Source organism: Oncorhynchus mykiss, chromosome 20, assembly GCF_057628025.1.
Source record: "Oncorhynchus mykiss isolate SJ-2025 chromosome 20, ASM5762802v1, whole genome shotgun sequence".
Classification (NCBI taxonomy): domain Eukaryota; kingdom Metazoa; phylum Chordata; class Actinopteri; order Salmoniformes; family Salmonidae; genus Oncorhynchus; species Oncorhynchus mykiss.
In genome coordinates, this window is record NC_143041.1 from 37,274,429 (window position 1) to 37,296,415 (window position 21,987).

The 21,987-nt window shown below is 43.1% G+C and overlaps 2 protein-coding genes across 5 annotated transcripts in view; one reads left to right on the top strand and one right to left on the bottom strand.

Moving 5' to 3' along the window:
* LOC110499345 (metal transporter CNNM4) overlaps positions 1–6,936 on the bottom strand; it is a 34,303-nt gene extending 27,367 nt beyond the window's left edge. For 2 of the 3 annotated variants that reach the window (XM_036956204.2, XM_090213008.1), the window contains exons 1-2: positions 209–715; positions 3–105 (exon numbers count right to left, since the gene is read on the bottom strand). In XM_036956204.2, the coding sequence (XP_036812099.1) occupies positions 3–105; positions 209–604 (499 nt within the window). In that variant the 5' untranslated portion in view covers positions 605–715. Of the gene's footprint in view, positions 1–2; positions 106–208; positions 716–6,408 lie in introns of those variants that run through there. The other variant, XM_036956205.2, reaches the window with a different exon arrangement.
* LOC110499532 (heparanase 2) overlaps positions 6,724–21,987 on the top strand; it is a 229,610-nt gene continuing 214,346 nt past the window's right edge. For both annotated transcript variants that reach the window (XR_016489499.1, XM_036956206.2), the window contains exons 1-3: positions 6,724–6,989; positions 10,132–10,286; positions 10,560–10,721. Coding sequence is in view for 1 of the 2 variants with exons in the window: in XM_036956206.2 (XP_036812101.2) it covers positions 6,724–6,989; positions 10,132–10,286; positions 10,560–10,721 (583 nt within the window). In the remaining variant the exon portion in view is untranslated. The remainder of the gene's footprint in view (positions 6,990–10,131; positions 10,287–10,559; positions 10,722–21,987) is intronic.

A 21,987-nucleotide genomic window follows, 5' to 3' on the forward strand; every position in this document is an offset into this window, starting at 1 on the left:
ACCTAGAACAGAGTTGTGGCTGGACGCAGACCTGAAGGAACCCAGGAGCTCGATGTCAGAACTCCGAGCATGCTCGTCCACGCACGGGTTCTGTTTGGGAGGGACCTAAATTCAAATTGATATTTTATCACGATATTTAGGTTATTTCATAAAAACTATTTAATACATAACTTTAATGGTAAATGGTCAATACACTCAATAAACTGACCAGTCTCTCCCCCTCTCCTCGCTTTCGCTCTCCACCTGGTTCTTCTATGAAGGCGATCCATGGTGCGGCAGCGGCAGCTTCTGGTCTCCTACTCCCAGAGTGGTTGTTGGCTCTCTGTGTAACCGAGGATGCTGCGTAGTAAACCCGCAGCATGAAGCGCGTACCCTCGGTCGCCTGGAGCAGCCCGTCCTGCACTGACAGCTCCCCGGCTTTAGTGTCCTCTGGGCGGACGCCAAGCAATCCCTTCGCCTGGGCTGGGAGAAAGAAGAGGAGGATGATAAGGGTGAAGAGGTGAAACGACAGCTGGCGGTAGGGATGAGGTGAGATGCGATGAGGTGAGGAGGAAGCTACCGCAGCATCAGCAGCCATCATGCTGAATAAACTACAGAGGGACATTGGCGGAGGTTGGGTCACGTGGTCACGGTTTTTACGCTGGCTCTGCTTGAATCAGCATAACAGCTGGACAGGCACACACCGAGGAAAGTGGGAAGAGAGGGTTGGCCGTGAGTGAGAGAGAGAGAGAGAGAGAGAGAGAGAGAGAGAGAGAGAGAGAGAGAGAGAGAGAGAGAGAGAGAGAGAGAGAGAGAGAGCGAGCGAGCGAGAGAGAGAGATCGGGCATGTGTGGGCCTTACAAAATCCCATGCAGTACAATGACGTAATGTCATTTTGCGTGCCATTACAATCTAAAAATAGAAGACAGGAAATGCCCCATCATCAGAGCTACTTCCCAGGGTGACTGTCTGTCGCTCCGTGCAGAGACCACAATCATAGAAACACACCAAATAGTCTACTCTACTCTACTCTACTGTGTGTGTGTGTGTGTGTGTGTGTGTGTGTGTGTGTGTGTGTGTGTGTGTGTCGTTTTTGGGGGGTTATTTACTTTACTTTACTGTTGATATTTTTGACTACTTTTACTTTTACTCCACTACATTCCTAAAAAATAGATGTACTTTTTACTCCCAATCATTTCCCCTGAAACCCAAAAGTACTGTAACATTTCGAATGCTCAGGTAGGACAACAACATGGTCAAATTCACGCACCTGTCAATATAACGTTTGTCATCCCTACTGCCTCTGTTCTGGCAGACTCACTTAACACGAATACTGTGTTAGTAAATGATGTCTGAGTGTTGGAGTTCGACCCTGCCTGTCTGTAAATGGTGCTTTCTAGTTTGCTTAATATAAGGAATTTGATGTATAGCATTTACTTGTGCTTTTTACTTTTTCTCAAGTATTAAAGTTGAGTACTTTTTCCACTTTTTTTTCTACTTTTTCCAATATACTGAAGTATATTTAAAACCAGATAATTTTACTCAATTATTATTTTACTGGGTGACTTTTACTTTTACTTGAGTGATTTTCTATTAAGGTATGTTTACTTTTACTAAAGTATGACAATTGAGTACTTTTTCCACCGCTGTATGTATAGTCTTGCTAACACCAGACTGAGGCACAGCATGCTCTGTAGTCACGTGGGTCGTGCGTCAGCCAGGCTAGTGCGTACCTGTGCGTTTGTTCACTTTGTATCCCTGTTTGTCTATAAAGGCTATTTTTTTCACAATCGGCATTCTCCTCATCATCCGAGTCATTGCCATCACAATCATCCTCATCATAATTACCAGAATAATGATCATCCTAATCATAATTATCATCATCAGCATCATTATCACATTGGGTCAGTCGATTTGTTCTAGAAACTATTATAGAGTATTCCATGAGATGGCAGTGTAGACTCTCCACCAGCTCTGGAATCAAATTCCGCTGAAGGGGCTCTTCAACTGAAGTAGAGCTATTCATTTAGCCTCCTGATGTGAGTAATGTCATTTCATTTCACATTATAGGTTATAGACATTAAAGTGATTTAATTAGTATAGTATTAAATGCATAGTTGCATTTTAAAGCCAATAATAGGTTATGGGTCAATGTTTTGGGCCTTATTTCTAATGTTCTAATTATTTATAACCACAATTATTATTTTATATATTATTTAGACTTTTCAGGAACCAATCAGATTTAGGCAAACGACATTTTCTTAATTGTAGGCCTGGTGCCAAAGTCCATTTAAAATATATTTTCAGATTTTAGTATAGCCTACATGTTAAACTAATGTAAGCCATACAACGAGAAATGTGGGCAGATTTAGCAAAGCACGCCATTCATTTGGTTTAATACTATGATAAATCAAAACACAGATAAGAACACGCAGGGACTTGGGCCATGTTCATTTGATTAACAGTGATACAAAAAATGCCATGAATAGAAACCATAGAGACGACAATATTCCTTGTTCCAAAACGTTGTGTCCTGCTGAGCCGGCCCTTGGTTGCTCTTTCGTCCAGTGGTAGGCCAACCTCTCTGCCTCTGCTATTCTCCTCCTAACCCAGCAGATTTCACACAAAAGCACGCTTCAGGTCCTCACACTTCGTCAATATTCGTAAGAGCGAGCGTCAACAGTGCCGTGACCCTTTCCTCACCTGTTTGAGACAGTGTGTCTAAAATCCTGCTTGTGGTGTGTCCGTAAAAAGCCTATTGTCACTCCTTTGCCCCCGCTCCCTCTCTGCTACCATGCTCCAAAATCACTTTTATTTTCCAAAATATATTTTCATTTGGAAGCATAATCGAAGTCAGATATGAATAATTTTAAAGAAATAATAAGCCATATAACCACAAAAATGTAAAGGTCTTATTGATCTCTTAAATTCTGTTCAAATCTTAAAGCTACATACATTTCAACAATGTACCTTTTCATATAGGCTATAATTGCTTCACAGACGAAATGGCTTTTACATGTAGAGAGATGTGTTCGTTGTTTAACTGTCTGTTGCACTTTCCCCCATGTAAATTACTATTTTTCGTTTATAATATAATATTATTGGGCTATTAGGGCTGTTGTTGTTGTTATTATTATTGTCATAATTATTAGTATGTTATTCTTAGGGTATAGGACTATGGTGGTGTTGTTTACAGTTTGTATAGATTTTTTCACCTTGGATACAAGGCCAGGGCTTACTTTTGTTTATTTTTTGTTGAATGGAGTCGAAAAGTTATAGTTTTCCTAAAGTCATAATATTTAACATTTAGTCATTATTTTGTCAAAACCTTCCGAAAGTAATTACTCAAAGTCAGCGATAGGCTACACACACTTTTGATGTCTTATGCCACTGGCGTAAATAGTTTAAGTTAGTAGGAAAAAAGGTGACGTGAGAAAACATTCGACAAGTGTTAAAAGCAGAAGAATAGTGTTGGTTGGCCTACGTTATTTTCGAAAGTCGAAACGAATTTGACACGTCAAATTTTCCGTGCAGTGATGAGAAACACGATAAAGTCAAGAAATGCAAGTCTGTCTGAAGGTAGCAACACACCCACCGCAGATCGATTTTAGCACAACAATCTTCTACGATTTTTCTATCTTAGAAACACAACTTTAATGTTCTTCAATTCTGATAATGTGCTATCACAATTGAACTCCAATTGTTTGAAGTAGTTCAAAAATATTTTCACGTAGGCAACAACTTGTTTCTATAATGTTATTCAAGTATTATATGACAAGAACATAAACAATGAAGTAGGCTAGGCCTATAGCGAGCCTTATTGGTCCTTCATGTTTTGCTGTAGGCTACTTATTTAATGTAAGGTACTCTTTATGTTATATTTAATTTAGTTGTAATTTCTGGAAATCTTACAGTCTGTGGCTTTATCCCATCTATTTGAGTATCAGAACAATGTGGGTTTTTTTTTTACAAATTGCATTCACCATAGCCTATCCGTCTCCATATTGTTCAGGGAGTGGGGCACTAAATACTTGTTATAAATCCCTTTGTGTTCTATTTAACATTTTCATAACAACTAATGGGGAAACAAATCTAACCTTTATGAAATTCACATGCTGTGTATACCTCTCAATCCCAAACACTTTACACAATATGTCTTCGACATCTTAAAACGCACATCAAAAGGCTCCAAATGACGTCTACAGTATATCTGCCATAGATATGCAGTGAAAGACCATAACCTGAAGAGGGATTCTGTTCGGTTGCCATATGACCGCTACAGCCGTGGCGGGACATATCAACGACTAATTCCTTATCCTGGTAAAGTGATGGATCAAGCGAAGATCCCACTGCGATATGAAGATATTGATATATAGAGTTAGAGATGTTTGGAGAGGCTAAAAGGGAGGCAGAGGTTTGCTCCCCGTTGTTAGAGGTGCATATTTGGAATAGATGGACAGGGTCTTATACGCACCCCTGGGGTGCGTGTCTGATCCTGGACCACATACCTATGAACAGTTGATAAAGCTGACCCATGATCGATGAACAGCAACTGGCTCGTTGCTCTCCGTTGCCCTAGCTGCTAAAGACGTTGTCGTACATGTCCCTTCGATGTTTGTCTCCACATTACCTTTGTTTTTCTATGGTTCTCTTTCGGTCAGTTTGTAGAGCATGGCGCTTTCAACGCTAGGATATAGTGGGTTCGATCTCCGGGGGCACCTATACATGAATGTATGCACGCGTGACTATGCATTTCTTTGGTCAAAAGCGCCTGCTAAATAGCATATAGAGTTGAACCAGGCCTCACGAACTTTCAATAATTAATATCGAGATTTCTAAGAGTTGTTTGAATGTCTTAATGTTGGTGTGTTCAACATGAAGTTGGTTAAGTAGACAATACAACCTGTTAACTTTAACAGAGGGGATTACGCAAAGTTCTTTCCATATCTTAGTCTTCCAAATCACAGTGCATCAGGCACTTTCTCTCCACGGAAGTAGCCTACAATCAGTGACCTCAGACGACCAGAGCCATTAGGCTGAGACGAGCCAGACCGAGGTGAGGCGAAGTTGTTGGGATAACCACCAGCGACCAAGCTGTGTGTAGGCCCTCTGATCAAAGAACATCTGGAGAGAGACTTTATACAACCTTGTAATATGTATGTTAAATCTGTAGGCTGTAGAGTTCTAAATTCGTTTTAAATATGTTTTTGGAAGCGCACCAAGTACGGCTGAGTTTGGTTGTGTTCTCCAAAGCTCAGGGTTGATCTTGGTTAAGCCTGTAAAGCGCGATGAAGTCACGGGTTAAACTGTAAACATATTAGCACAGATCAAACTATGAGAAAACATTAGCCTGGTGATCGAAGCTGCTCTATCGTAATAAAACACAGTTGAATACAGATTTGGCCATTACACAGCCTACTTGTGCGTAGAACCAACACAACAACATATGTTATCGCATAGCCAACTAGTAACTTGCCTCGTCTTGTTGGCCTTACTGATCTAGGACCGTTGGCCTTACTGATCTAGGACCGTTGGCCTTACTGATCTAGGACCGGACCCCAAGGAATTCACCTTTCAATCACAGTGTATAAAAACCGTTCCGTTCAAAAGTTTAACAACATCAATACGTCTATATTTAATTATTAGGATAGTATTTGTTTTACAAGGCCTAGGCATTCAACTTTCTTTCATAAGAGATTTGTGATTCACAGATAATTGGAAAATATAAATGATCAGGCCCCTACGTGGCCCTGCAATTGTAATTTCCGTGATTAATTCGATTTTTTTTTTTTTTACCCAAATCCTCACTTATTTCCAAGATCCATGGTCCACTAGTTTTTGCCTAAGTCGGCTATTTATAGAGAAGACTTTTGAATACACGGGTTTCATAACGTTTGTTTTTAATCATTTCATTTGTTATAAGGATGTGTTGGTATTGTTTTGTCCGAGAGTGACAAAACATTAAAATATATTGTTGCCATTTACAAGAAGGAATGAGGCCTATATTTGACTGGTAAAACGAGGAAATGGTCATTTGGCCTGCACGGTAGGCCAAATAAGGCGTCCCCCTCTCTCCCAGTTTGTTTTGATAAGCACCGTTATTTGTCGTGTTCCCATTTAGTTTCTTCCTCTACTGACGTTCTGCGTATAAGCCAAGTCCCTCATGGGGAAACCATAAAAATAACGTTGAAATCTAAAATAGGCCTACATTCATATGAATGTTATGATTTCATTATACATTTGTTTTATACACAATTCAATTTACATGAACATTGATGTTTTGTAGCAGGCACATCAAGTTCACAAGTCATACAAACAAGAAATAGTCTGTTGTTGCGCACTTAGAATATTGATAAATAGCCCCCCCCCCCCCCTGATCACTGTTTTCTCCCCTACACCTCAAGGTTAGTATGAGCCTTCATACAGTACCTTAGAGAAAAAAACACTGCTGAGTCCTGGAGCGGGGCGGTGCTGCTTCCTCTCCGGCTCATGGCCCTCTCTATCGGGAAGGCTGGCCCAGGGCGTGCGCTACCCTATCCAGATCTCAAAAACACGGAGGGGCGGGGGGCGCAGCGGGAGACGGACAGAAAGAAAGACAGATATATCTCTTCCCTCAAAGGAAAAGGAGAGTGCATTCGAACTATAAGGTATAACTAACTATAGCTTCTCTCACTTTCCCTCAAATCTCAGAGCACGGCCTTAATTTAAAAAACAGTGTTCCATCCGTGGTACCAAGCCAGGAAGATGCCCAAACCGAAGACATGTCCCTTCCCAGGCTCCCCTCTGTGGCTGGCATGCGTTGCTCTGATGGTGCAGTCGGTGATCTCCACTTCGTCGACCTACCGGAGACCTGCACCGGGCGGTGAGGGGAAGAGAACAGGGTTAATGGAGAGGACGCTGATTCTGCTGGATGTCAACACCCGCAGTCCAGTACAAGTTCTCAACGACAACTTCCTCTCTTTACAGTTGGATCCGTCCATTATAAAGGACGGGTGGTTGGACTTCCTGAGGTAGATTCCCTTATCACTCTGTCTGCTGTATCGGCTTTACCATCTTATTCTCATGTTTGGATCAAATGCATTGTTTTTGATTGAATGGTCTCCGTTGAGCATGATCGGATTCAGTTGTATTACTTACTATATTATGATTTTGGGGAATCGTTAAACCATTTCAGATAGTTGGTTGATGTCGATTTGTGCATCAGGCCTTTGTTTAGGTGACATTCGATATGGGGTATATAAAAATATGGAGTGGGCTAGAGATTGTAGCAGGCCTAACTTCATAATAACGTCGTCGAGCTTTAGGTCTCGATCACACCGACAGTGTTTCGCCTTTTGGTACATCAGAAGTACATTCATTTCCAATGGAAGGCTGCGTTTGAACTGCAGCATTTCGTTGCAGAGGCAGTTGCAGGGCGTTCTGTGTGGTGCATATGTTGGATTTATCGAACGTATGTATCAAACTGTATGCGAAGACGGCTTGCCAGAAATGGTAGCCGAAGGTGAATGTTGAACTACTGTTGCACAGATATCCAGAAGAAGCTGCGTACCATTTTGCACAAGGACACAGTCGGTGTTATCGAGACGTTACCAATTTGTTTGTATAGTATAGTCGCCTATTTTCTCATTTCAGTTTAGACACATTTTAACACCTTTTTGACGTCATTCTCCCGTGGCATGCGTGAATCAGCCGACCCACTGGGAACACACTGGTTAAATAAACGTTGTTTCCACGACATTGAAATGAAATCACGTTGAACAAACGTGGAAGATACGTTGAATTCACGTCTGTGCCAAGTGGGTACACAGTATGTAACTTATAAACATCTCTTTATTAGCCTGGTGGTGTTAATAATAGGATTAGAAGTAGAATAATACTATATATATATATATATATATATATAGTTCACGACTGCATCGCAAAAGGTTGGGTATGGAGGAGGATAGTTTAAATTGCGAGTAGCAGGTCTACATGGTGCATATGAGGCTCCCTAAAGACTTTCCGTAAACAGAGGTTTCTTATTTCCAAAGAAAGGTCCACTGTTATTGTCTGGGAGGAGAGAACGAGGTCATGAAATTTTAACATAGCTATATGATTTAAGAATGATTCGTTAGAAATGAAATTGAGTATCAGTTTGTATTACTCTATATCGACATGTTTGTGATCCTGAAAAACAGTTGGAATTGGCTACTCGGATATTATTGGAGCCACAGAATGTGGTGCCCTGGAAGTAAACCGTTTCAGCTTCCAATCAGCTTTAGCTATTGCGCAACGTTCCCAGATTGAACTTTCATCAGTCAGTGGGAAACTTTAGGGTCAGGATTTTAGCAAAAATTGAATTCTGGGTTAACTAGATGAAAATTGTTATTCCTAGAAGAACGCTTTCAATCATATGGAGCTACAACTTCAGTCGATGCTGTCAATTCAACGTTTGTGTATTGTCTGGTTGATTTGTATGGTATCAACCTTTAGCAAGTAAATGTAGTCTGCATCATTTTAATAATAATAATGGTAATGATCAGCATAATGAACATAATCATAATAATCATAATATCAATAACACCCTCATGTGATTAAACAATTAAAGCCTTCCAGCAAGTTTTTGCTTTACTTTGGTTCATACTTTTCACTATCTTCCTCTGTCTGTATTCACTGACTATTTCAATGCACATTTTTCTAAAACATTTCTCGCAGATTTCTTTCTTAAAATGTAGTGTTGACGTTTATATGAACCGATATTTGAATTAACAGGCCTAGAGGAAACTTTGGTGATCGTCATATCTGATAATTTACCGCTCAAGCAAACTGAATCCATGGCGTAAATTAATTTGTTTTGCTCGGTCGGTGGATTTTAGAGACATAAAAAGGCAGTTATTAAAATACAAAGCTAGGTGATTTAACTACTACAATAGTCTACAATTATCATCAAAATTGCACTTTATCAAGTCTGCATGAATTCGGCTAAAATCGCAACATGGAATGTGTCGGGCTATATTCTGTTTACAAAACAACACAATAAGGTAGGCCTAAATGCTAATCCCATTAAATATTATTGAACACTGCATTAAAGCTACAGTACAATTTCCAGTAATTTAAATTAATGGGAAATATTCCTTTAATTTAGAAGAATGTGACATAAATAATAAATATACGCTAACTATAAAACTTTCATTTTCTCCATGTTTTTGGTCAAATTAGATTTTGCAAACAAATAATGACCCGTTTCAAATGTTATTTTAAAAAGTAAGCCAATGGAATGTCATTCCTTGAATAATACAGAAAACAAGTGCAATCTGCATGTGAAAATGTCTTACATGGGATTTATTTGCTCCACTGTTTTTTTTGGTGGTCCACTTTTAATGATATGCACAAATTACAATGTGGCTACGGTCGAAAAGTAGAACGTTTCTGTTTTTCATTCCGTGTCCAGTTTCCAGTCCTTTACACGATTTCTATTCTAGAGCCGAGAGATATATTATTGATAGACGGTTAACAGCGGCACGGTGAGAGAGTCATAATAGTCCTGTTATAATGGAAAAGCGTTCATGTCGTACTTATAAGGCCATTATGTAAATACGAGTAGGGTTCACTCGCTTGACTCTCAGAGAAACATATAAGTGGGAAGAATAGTCAAATGTGTTTTGGAAGGCCAGTCTGTAAAGCTCATGGATAGGGACTTTCCAGAGAGTGTGGAAGAAAGTTGTGTCTTTCTGGGCACCATAATAAATGTTGCCCTGTGACATCTAAAAACCACTCTAAAGTACTCCCGTGATAAATGAAATGGCCTGCATGTCTAGCTTTCTTTTGCGGAATCTGAATGCACAGGGCTAGCAAGCGATATGATGTAAATAAAACTGTCATTGTTTTATTACGTGAGCTGTTTGTCTAGTGAAAGTAGTTCTCAGCCTCTGTTGAGTATGTCGCTAGTGCTGGATAGTGCAACGAACATATACCCACTACGGAAATTATTTTCAAAATAACATCAAAGTAAAAGTCGTCTCTTCTCAGAGTTGTATTTATACGTTGTGTATATGCATAATCTTAAATACATTGTAATCGTGTTGGGTTTTTCATGCCATTTGTTTTGATAACAACAACATTGCAGATGTATTTGTGAACATATTCTTATCAGTCCTCTGTCTCCATGTGTAGTTCCAAGCGTTTAGTAACCCTAGCCCGAGGTCTGTCCCCGGCCTATCTGAAGTTCGGAGGAAAGAGAACGGACTTCCTCCACTTCCACAACCTGAAGAACCTTGCCAAATTCAGAGGCCCCGGCCCAGATTACTACCTAAAGAACTACGAAGATGGTGAGTTAGGCATTATGGATTTGATTATTAATTTACAAAAATGTTAAAACTAATTTGTCATCTTTATTTCTTGTGTTGTTTTTCCAATTTGATTATACAATGTTTTGAGATGTTTAAATATACTTTAGATATAGTTGAAATCTTCTATATCCATGTTTAAGCATAGGCCTATACTGAAATAATGAATATAATGAAATTCAAGCAAGCTTTATTAGCACGAAAAACACATTTCAACTAGAATGACTCGTTTCTGGTCTCTGTGTCCACCCTCAGACATAGTACGTAGTGACATTGCCCTGGACAAACAGAGGGGCTGTAAGCTGGCCAACCACCCTGTCATGATGCTGGAACTGCAGAGAGAGAAGGCAGCTCAGATGCAGCTCGTCCTCCTCAAGGAACAGGTCTCCAACATCTACAGTAACATCACAATAACAGGTAGGAGATCACACACACACACACACACACACACACACTCTCTCTCTCTCTCTCTCTCTCTCTCTCTCTCTCTCTCTCTCTCTCTCTCTCTCTCTCTCTCTCTCTCTCTCTCTCTCTCACACACACTGTTTAGTAAGTCAATCTTACCAGAGCACAGCGATGTAAACCTTCACCCCTCAGAATGACTAATGAAGCGATGAAGAGGAAGCGGGGAGGCGGAGACTACTGGCATTACTGAATGGAAGGTCTAGTGCGTGTGTGTGTGCGTGTGCGTGTGAGAGCGAGTGTGTCTGGGTGTGTGTGTGTGTGTGTGTCTGCGTGTGCGTGTGAGAGCGAGTGTGTCTGGGTGTGCGTGTGCGTGTGCACGTGAGAGCGAGTGTGTCTGGGTGTGTGTGTGTGTGTGTGTGTGCGTGTGCGTGTGTGTGTAAGAGCGAGTGTGTCTGGGTGTGTGTGTGTGTGTGTCTGCGTGTGCGTGTGAGAGCGAGTGTGTCTGGCTGTGTGTGTGTGTGTGTGTGTGTGTGTGTGTGTGTGCGTGCGTGCGTGTGCGTGTGTGTGTGTGAGAACGAGTGTGTCTGGCTGTGTGTGTGTGTGTGTCTGCGTGTGCGTGTGCGTGTGAGAGCGAGTGTGTCTGGCTGTGTGTGTGTGTGTGTGTGTGTCTGCGTGTGCGTGTGCGTGTGAGAGCGAGTGTGTCTGGGTGTGTGTGTGTGTGTGCGTGTGCGTGTGCGTGTGAGAGCGAGTGTGTCTGGCTGTGTGTGTGTGTGTGTGTGTGCGTGCGTGCGTGTGTGTGTGAGAGCGAGTGTGTCTGGCTGTGTGTGTGTGTGTGTGTGTGTGTCTGCGTGTGCGTGTGCGTGTGAGAGCGAGTGTGTCTGGCTGTGTGTGTGTGTGTGTGTGTGTGTCTGCGTGTGCTTGTGCGTGTGAGAGCGAGTGTGTCTGGGTGTGTGTGTGTGTGCGTGTGCGTGTGCGTGTGAGAGCGAGTGTGTCTGGCTGTGTGTGTGTGTGTGTGTGTCTGCGTGTGCTTGTGCGTGTGAGAGCGAGTGTGTCTGGGTGTGTGTGTGTGTGTGTCTGCGTCTGCGTGTGCGTGTGAGAGCGAGTGTGTCTGGCTGTGTGTAAGACTGTTGCTGAGTCCCAGTTTCCTTGGCTTCCCAGGGTGGTAACTGAGAACAGTTCAGGGCTGGCTGACAGTAGGCTGGGTATACCGGATTATTTTGGAAACACTGCAAAATAGAAATGAAATTGATACAGCTGCATGTTAAGTTTAACTGCGTCATTTTATTCCAGTGTGTGTGTGTGTGTGTGTGTGTGTTTATGCGTGCTTGCATGTGTACGTGTGTGTACATGTGTGTGTGTGTTACTGTTCCGTTGGTGGTTATTATAAATTGTGTGTTGCAATGCTTTGCGGTACTTACAATACCAGTTGTGGTTCCACATGTAATGATGGGTATTTCAAACCAAACCATGTACTGCAGTTATAGTTTGATCACTGTTATGAAATGGCCATTTTACTGCTAGAAGGTACAGTAAAATACCAAGTAAACAACAGTCTAGCAAAACGAAACGTAACCCCAGACGCCGTCTGCATTTCTAACTGATCAACTGTAATGTAGAATATTACAGAGAGGAGAGATGAGGAAACTACAGCTGTTTGTGATTTATTAGAATAAAAAATGACTGTGTGTGTAACCCCCCCCACCCCATGCTACAACTGCCTGCCCTAAATCTGTCTTGAGAAACACATACTGCAACTAAGGAGATATTCATATGATGAAATATCAGGAATATTGAGTGATTATTCAGACATTTTACCATTAGAGAACTGATGCCATGACAGATAATTCTACTATTTTCACTGGAGACTTCAGAAATACTCATGTGTACATTAATACATATTCATATTTCATACATCTTTATATTATCCCATGTGAATCCTCTCGCATCCGCATGTTCATCATAAATGCTCCACAAAGGGGTTTTGAATTTTTAATATACTGTAGTTTATAAGGTATGTTCTTACACATTTATACATTGATATGCCTAGATATCCTTGAAGTCTATGCAGATCATCCATCATTGTAGAAGATCTTCATACCATACATACCATACATACACAGGAGAGGTAAAGGGTTTAAATGAGCGGCTTTTTAATGCATCTCCACTATTTCACGTCCTGTATTATCAGACCCTGCTGATTCCCTTTGGTGAAGAGGTAGACATTGATGGGGATGTGTGTGTGTGTGTGTGTGTGTGTGTGTTTGTGTGCGTGTGAACTGTATATATGTCTGTGTCTGTGTGTGTGTGTGTGTGTGTGTGTGTGTGTGTGTGTGGGTGTCAACTGTATGTAAGTCTGTGAGTCTGTGTTTGTTTGTGTGTGTGTGTGTGTGTGAACTGTATGTAAGTCTGTGAGTCTGTGTTTGTGTGTGTGTGTGTGTGTGTGTGTGTGTGAAGTAAGTCTGTGTATCATCAACTGTGTGATTTCAAAGGGGCTCTAGCACACTAGTGAAAACATGGCCTGACTGCTCCTATCTTCTAGCGCTGAAGAGATGCATGGAGGAGAACCATTTGTTCATGTTTAGGTGCAGAGGAGTTTCAGTTCACAAGTTCAGGAGTCACACTGTGTATCACCCTGTTCTTTCTCTGTTGCAGCCTTGTAACATGGGTCTTATCATGAGATTGTGCTACAATATGGCCTAGCAATGTCTTCTGGTCCAAATGAAAGGCTCTTCTTCCTTTCTTCAAAGATGTCTTTGTTCTTTTCCACTGTCGCCCTACACTTGGTTTGGGGATGGATTTAGGTCCCAGGGTTTTCTTTAACCTTCTGTGCCATGTCAGTTTGAAAAAAGCGCTGCTCAAATACTATTTGATCGATTGATTTATGATCAGTCCTATTGATAAAGAAATCAAGAGACACATTCTGCTCCGGTTATGTACTACATTAACAAAGCAGTGAATTCATGAGAAGTAAGGACATAGAGATCCTATAATGTATAGTCATTTATAGGGAATTATAGTGACATTGTCACAATCGTCGTTGTAAGGATGGTCGGACCAAGGTGCAGCGTGGTAGCTGTACATTTGACTTTTATTAAAATGACACCGAAAAACAACAAAATACAAAAACGATCGTAAGTCAACATGCAGTGCAGAAAGCAACTACACACAAACAAGATCCCACAATCTAAGGTGGGAAAAAGGGCTGCCTAAGTATGATCCCCAATCAGAGACAACGATAGACAGCTGCCTCTGATGGGGAATCATACTAGGCCAACAAAGAAATAGAAACATAGATTTGCCCACCAAAGTCACACCCTGACCTAACCAAATAGAGAATAAACAAGGCTCTCTAAGGTCAGGGCGTGACAGACATTTATAGCATAATGATTAAATAGGACGCTATGGTGTGTTCCATCTTCGTATTTAATTGCTCATTAAGAGAATGAATTCTGCATTAAAGGTCCCTTTCTTTTACACAAACATTAGGAAAGGAGTAATATTTTACTTCACAGACTCTCTTCCCATAAAATAATTCAGGAGAAAGATTTATTTCCTGTCGCTCTCCCTCTGCAGTCTGCTGTGTGTGTGTGTGCTTAGTGCATACGTGCGTGTGTGTGTGGCATGTGTGTGTGTGTGTGCTTAGTGCATACGTGCGTGTGTGTGTGGCATGTGTGTGTGTGTGTGGCATGTGTGTGTGTGTGTACTTAGTGCATATGTGTGTGTGTGTGCTTAGTGCATACGTGTGTGTGCGTATGTGTGCATGAGTGTGTTGTTATTGAGCAGGTGCCATGGCTGTGTTATCTCTGTAAATGGTAGGGAGTAAAGGAGAAGCCAAGCAGAAGGACTTTATTTGCTCTAAGATGATTTTCTGGGTCAGGGCTTGCTCACATAACATTTTAATCAAGCAGCTTACAAACCTGCTGGACCGTCTCACGCAAATCACAGAGACAAACATACGGGGCTTGATTCTTAAACAAGATACTAGCTAGCTTATCATTGTGGAAATGGTATGGTGCTTTCTTCATTTGGCACATTTCTGTACCTCGTTTCTATTGCTCCTAAACTGACAAATGGAAAATAGCTTGTTGGGGAGCACCAGTAACGTCTGTAAGATGAGAGATAGAAACAGTATTGGAATGACCTCAGCTTTGTACAGAGATCTGCGGGAAAGAAGCCCTCCTCTTCTCTCTAGCCTGTGTGCGCTGACATGGCTTACATGCTGTAGATGTCTGATGAATACTGTTTAAGTAAGACCTGTAGTGGTCCAAGTATGGCAGCTGGGTCCCCTGTAAAGGCTCAATTAAATTACTTTTTGTTAAGTATTTACGTTATACATTGCCTTGAACTGAAAAACTAATTTGTCATGGTTTAATTTCAGAACATCCTTTAACTGTAAAGAATTGGAACAAGCCCTCATGGTTACCCTGTCTCTGTAGTGGTTTAGTGGGGAGGGTAACAGGGCACTGGGGAAGTGTTTAAGTAAGGTCTGGCAACAATCAGCCCAACTGTGTGTGTGTGTGTGTGTGTGTGTGTGTGTGTGTGTGTGTGTGTGTGTGTGTGTGTGTGTGTGTAGTCAGGTGGCGGACGTAGTCCCTTTAACAGCCCCTCTCCATCCTTTTCCACTCTACAGTCTGACCTCTGACCTCAAAAAGCTCTCACAGGCTCACTGCAGAATGAGACGTTTGCCCACGTTCTCCATGAATCCAATTTTGAAGTCGCTCCAAATGTCAAATTTCCAAGTGTTTTTGTAGCTCCTGCCGCTCTGTATCATTTCAAATTTTGAAGTTAATAGTTTTGTTTAGTCACTCATTCTGAATGGTTAAGATAAGGGTTAAGGTAAGGGTTAAGATAAGGGTTAAGGTAAGGGTTAAGGTAAGGGTTAAGGTAAGGGTTAAGATAAGGGTTAAGGTAACGGTTAAGGTAAGGGTTAAGGTAAGGGTTAAGATAAGGGTTAAGATAAGGGTTAAGGTAAGGGTTAAGATAAGGGTTAAGGTAAGGGTTAAGGTAAGGGTTAAGGTAAGGGTTAAGGTAAGGGTTAAGATAAGGGTTAAGGTAAGGGTTAAGATAAGGGTTAAGGTAAGAGTTAAGGTAAGGGTTAAGGTAAGGGTTAAGGTAAGGGTTAAGATAAGGGTTAAGGTAAGGGTTAAGGTAAGGGTTAAGATAAGAGTTAAGGTAAGGGTTAAGATAAGGGTTAAGATAAGAGTTAAGATAAGAGTTAAGGTTTGGGATAGGGTTAAACATTAAGTTTAGTCACTCATTCTGAATGGTTAAGATAAGGGTTAAGGTAAGGGTTAAGGTTTGGGATAGAGTTAAACATTAAGTTTAGCCACTCATTCTGAATGGTTAAGATAAGGGTTAAGGTAAGGGTTAAGGTTTGGGATAAGGTTAAACATTAAGTTTAGTCACTCATTCTGAATGGTTAAGATAAGGGTTAAGATAAGGGTTAAGGTTTGGGATAGAGTTAAACATTAAGTTTAGTCACTCATTCTGAATGGTTAAGGTAAGGGTTAAGGTTTGGGATAGAGTTAAACATTAAGTTTAGTCACTCATTCTGAATGGTTAAGGTAAGGGTTAAGGTTTGGGATAGGTTTTAAACATTAAGTTTAGTCACTCATTCTGAATGGTTAAGGTAAGGGTTAAGGTTTGGGATAGGTTTTAAACATTAAGTTTAGTCACTCATTCTGAATGGTTAAGGTAAGGGTTAAGGTTTGGGATAGGTTTTAAACATTAAGTTTAGTCACTCATTCTGAATGGTTAAGGTAAAGGTTAAGGTCTAGGGTTAAAAAAAATAGTAAAAAAAAATCAAACACACAACCTTCTGATTGAGTCACAGATTTACACCATCCACCAACCTCAGGCAAAATACAAGCCTACTTGATTGTACTAGTGCTCACTTTTGCCCCTAGTGGCTTCGTTTGAAGGCATTTCCCGACATCCTCAGGACATAGGATAAATGTCAAATTTCGACGTTAATCTTGATCGACCTGGCTGCTGAGCTAAGCTTGTTAGAGCTACAAGTCATGGCACGCACGCACGCACGCACGCACACTGTGAAGACATACCAGCTCAGACAAGGCGAAATCAAGGTCACCTTCACCCCTCATCGCCCCTACCTCTCCCTTTGTCTCCTCTGACAGGAAACCCATCCAGACTGTCTCAGACAGTACAGACCCTCTCCTCGCACCCCTAACCTCCTGTCTCATCCTTCCCCCTACTCTCACCCCCTCACCCCCTATCATGATGTCCCAGCCTACTTTTCATTTTTCTCTCTCTCTCTCTCTCTCTCTCTCTCTCTCTCTCTCTCTCTCTCTCTCTCTCTCTCTCTCTCTCTCTCTCTCTCTCTCTCTCTCTCTCTCTCTCTCTCTCTCTCTCTCTCTCTCTCTCTCTCTCTCTCTCTCTCTCTCTCTCTCTCTCTCTCTCTCTCTCTCTCTCTCTCTCTCTCTCTCTCTCTCTCTCTCTCTCTCTCTCTCTCTCTCTCTCTCTCTCTCTCTCTCTCTCTCTCTCTCTCTCTCTCGCCTTGTGCAGTGTAAAGAGACATATCTAGATTCAAACTAGGCCTTGTATAGTGTAAAGCAGGCCTGGGCAACTCCAGTCCTCAGGGACCTGATCAAAAATATAATTAAAAAGAAGAAAGTTGACCTACAACATCTTTCATAAATATGTAGAATATGTTAAGTAGCCCAATAATGAAACCATGTATTGATGTGGAAACAGATTTGTATTCGTGTGAATGAATCTATTGTGTTTGTAAAATGTGATCAAATAAATAAATAAGGATGATAAAAATCAAATAAAAAGCAAGGAGGGAACTTTATCTTTAACGTTATATTTCATTTAGTTGTGACTGGCGTGATACCTCTCCAGTCTAGCAGCAGGCACCATGGATGATGAAACAGCTGGGTAGGGGACACGGCTCGAGTCACACAAAATGGAGTATAACGTTGCGGATAAAGTTCATAATGACATTATTTCATGTCTAACGACCTGCATCACTGAACTGCGAGCTTTGCCGTTTCAAAAAATATGTATTTGGGTGTTTTTGGAGCCTTTGTATCTGCACCCCCAAACTACTTTTTTTTAACAGTGTATTGCTGGTTGGCTGAAGATTCTCAAAAACAAGTGAAATCTAAAAAAATATATCTGGACACTTCTATACCATGCCATTTACACCCTAAATACAGAGTTGGTTGTAAAAAAATGTATTTCGCCTTTAATTATTGAGTATTTTTCCATGTCCTTTTGGTCTGTTTTGTCCTGTAGTTACTGCCTGTTACGGCCTCTAGGAGTGCAAGTGATACAAAACACCAAATATTCATCAATATGCTGTAATATACACTGAGTATACAAAACACCTGCTCTTTCCATCACATAGACTGAATTCAAGTTTAAGCTGTGGTCCCTTATTGATGTCACTTGTTAAATTCACTTCAATCAATGTGGATGAAGGGGAGGAGACAAGTTAAAGCTGGGTTTAGAAGCCTTGAAACAATTGAGGGGAGGGGGGGGGGGGGTGCCACCCAATATTAGGAATGTGTTCCTAATGTTTGGTGTACTCAGTGTATAATTACTTAGCAGCCAACCTGCTTGCACCAATCCCATGTAATTACAGTAAAATACTATGAAATACAAACCCCATCCTCCTTAATGAGTCATTAATTTATTCATTATGACAACAGTAGCATTTACTTTTTTTACAGTCTTGTAAATATACAGAAATTTACTGGCATCTGTGCTAATTTTCTGAAAAAAATGACAGGATTTTCATAACTCTCTCGCTTTCGCTCCTGATGCTTCCTTAGTTGATCCTTTCTCTTGGGGTGCAGTGACCCTTTGCCACGCTCAGTGTTGTCCTAGCTGTCTATATTTTGACAGCACTTAGTTACGACTGACTAACTACACTCTAGATCTAGATCTATCTAGAAAGGTGCTATCTAGATCCTTAAAGGGCTCCTCCTGGGTTAATGCCTTTCTAGGGAGTTTTTCCTAGCCGGAGTGATTCTACAACTGCATTGCTTTGCTCTGTAGGGTTTTCGGTGTGCTTTCTGTATTAGCAGGAAGAACCCCTTATGAACCCGTTTTTCTAAGAGTGTATGTCTAGTTGACACCTTCGGTTTCAGGCATTTAACCTGTGACCCTGAAGCAGCTTGTGTTCCGAGGCTATGTCCATGTTTTAGGGTTGAGGAAGGTCTATGTTGCTGTAAAAACGTCATGGTAGGATGGTGTTTCTACAGTCTTGTTTCTGTAGGGAAAGATAGATTTTTTTTGTGAATCATCATGTGTGTATTTTTGGACAGCTTCCTAACACATATTGTGAGGGATAGATATGGCGGAACATGCAAGTGTGGGTGGAAAGCAAACATACCGAGTGCATCTGTGTGTGTGTGTGTGTGTGTGTGTGTGTTTGTGTGAGACACAGATGTTAGTACCTGTGAAGAGAATCATGGCTGTTTTTGAAGATTGAGCAGACCTAAATTATTTATTATTAATTCAATTATTTTACAGTTCACTTTCTTGTACACTATATATCAGGGGTATTCAACTGGGGTCCGGAGGTATATTACAGGGTGTACTGAGGGGATCCAGAGGTACTGAGGGGATCCAGAGGTACTGCAGGGGATCGGAGGTACTGAGGGGATCCAGAGGTACTGAGGGGATCCAGAGGTACTGAGGGGATCCAGAGGTACTGAGGGGATCCAGAGGTACTGCAGGGGATCCGGAGGTACTGCAGGGGATCCAGAGGTACTGAGGGGGTCTGGAGGTACTGCAGGGGGTCCCGAGGTACTGCAGGGGATCCGGAGGTATATTACAGGAGGTACTGCAGGGGATCCGGAGGTATATTACAGGAGGTACTGCAGGCGGTCTGGAGGTACTGAGGGGGTCTGGAGGTACTGCAGGGGGTCTGGAGGTACTGAGGGGATCCAGAGGTACTGAGGAGATCCAGAGGTACTGAGGGGGTCTGGAGGTATATTACAGGAGGTACTGCAGGGGATCCGGAGGTATATTACAGGAGGTACTGCAGGCGGTCTGGAGGTACTGAGGGGGTCTGGAGGTACTGCAGGTGGTCTGGAGGTACTGCAGGTGGTCTGGAGGTACTGAGGGGGTCTGGAGGTACTGAGGGGGTCTGGAGGTACTGCAGGTGGCCTGGAGGTATATTACAGGAGGTACTGCAGGGGGTCTGGAGGTACTGCAGGGGGTCCAGAGGTATATTACAGGAGGTACTGCAGGGGGTCTGGAGGTACTGAGGGGGTCTGGAGGTACTGAGTGGGTCTGGAGGTACTGCAGGTGGTCTGGAGGTATATTACAGGAGGTACTGCAGGGGGTCTGGAGGTACTGAGGGGGTCTGGAGGTACTGCAGGGGGTCTGGAGGTACTGAGGGGGTATGGAGGTACTGAGGGGGTCTGGAGGTACTGCAGGGGGTCTGGAGGTACTGCAGTGGGCCTGGAGGTACTGAGGGGGTATGTAGGTACTTAGGGTATCTGGAGGTACTGAGGGGTCTGGAGGTACTGAGGGGGTATGTAGGTACTGAGGTGGTCTGAAGGTACTGCAGGGGGTCTGGAGGTACTGAAGGGGTCTGGAGGTACTGAGGGGTCTGGAGGTACTGAGGTGGTCTGGAGGTACTGAGGTGGTCTGGAGGTACTGAGGGGGTCTGGGGGTACTGAGGGGGTATGTAGGTACTGAGGTGGTCTGAAGGTACTGCAGGGGGTCTGGAGGTACTGAAGGGGTCTGGAGGTACTGAGGGGTCTGGAGGTACTGAGGTGGTCTGGAGGTACTGAGGGGGTCAGGAGGTACTGCAGGGGGTCTGGAGGTGCTAAGGGGGTCTGGAGGGTCAGGACTGTAGGGTCAGGACTGTATGGTCAGGACTGTAGGGTCTGTAGGGTCAGGACTGTAGGGTCAGGCCTGTAGGGTCTGTAGTGTCAGGACTGTAGGGTCAGGCCTGTAGGGTCAGGACTGTAGGGTCGGGACTGTAGGATCAGGCCTGTATGGTCTGTAGGGTCAGGACTGTAGGGTCTGTATGGTCAGGACTGTAGGGTCAGGACTGTAGGGTCTGGACTGTAGGGTCAGGACTGTAGGGTCAGGACTGTAGGGTCAGGACTGTAGGGTCTGGACTGTAGGGTCAGGACTGTAGGGTCTGTAGGGTCAGGACTGTAGGGTCTGTATGGTCTGTAGGGTCAGGAGTGTAGGGTCTGTATGGTCTGTATGGTCAGGACTGTAGGGTTAGGACTGTAGGGTCTGTAGGGTCAGGACTGTATGGTCAGGACTGTAGGGTCTGTAGGGTCAGGACTCTAGGGTCTGTATGGTCAGGACTGTAGGGTCAGGACTGTAGGGTCTGTAGGGTCAGGACTGTAGGGTCTGTAGGGTCAGGACTGTATGGTCAGGACTGTAGGGTCTGTAGGGTCAGGACTGTAGGGTCTGTATGGTCAGGACTGTAGGGTCAGGACTGTAGGGTCTGTAGGGCCAGGACTGTAGGGTCTATAGGGTCAGGACTGTAGGGTCTGTAGGGTCAGGACTGTAGGGTCTGTAGGTTCAGGACTGTAGGGTCAGGACTGTGGGGTCTGCAGGGTCAGGACTGTAGGGTCAGGACTGTAGGGTCTGTAGGGTCAGGACTGTAGGGTCAGGACTGTAGGGTCTGTAGGGTCAGGACTTTAGGGTCAGGACTGTAGGGTCTGTAGGGTCAGGACTGTAGGGTCAGGACTGTAGGGTCTGTAGGGTCAGGACTGTAGGGTCAGGACTGTAGGGTCTGTAGGGTCAGGACTGTAGGGTCAGGACTGTAGGGTCTGTAGGGTCAGGACTGTATGGTCAGGACTGTAGGGTCTGTATGGTCAGGACTATAGGGTCAGGACTGTAGGGTCTGGACTGTAGGGTCTGGACTGTAGGGTCAGGACTGTAGGGTCAGGACTGTAGGGTCTGTAGGGCCAGGACTGTAGGGTCTGTAGGGTCAGGACTGTAGGGTCTGTTGGGTCAGGACTGTAGGGTCTGTAGGGTCTGTAGGTTCAGGACTGTAGGGTCAGGACTGTAGGGTCTGTAGGGTCAGGACTGTAGGGTTAGGACTGTAGGGTCTGTAGGGTCAGGACTTTAGGGTCAGGACTGTAGGGTCTGTAGGGTCAGGACTGTAGCGTCAGGACTGTAGGGTCTGTAGGGTCAGGACTGTAGGGTCAGGACTGTAGAGTCTGTAGGGTCAGGACTGTAGGGTCAGGACTGTAGGGTCTGTAGGGTCAGGACTGTAGGGTCAGGACTGTATGGTCTGTAGGGTCAGGACTGTAGGGTCAGGACTGTAGGG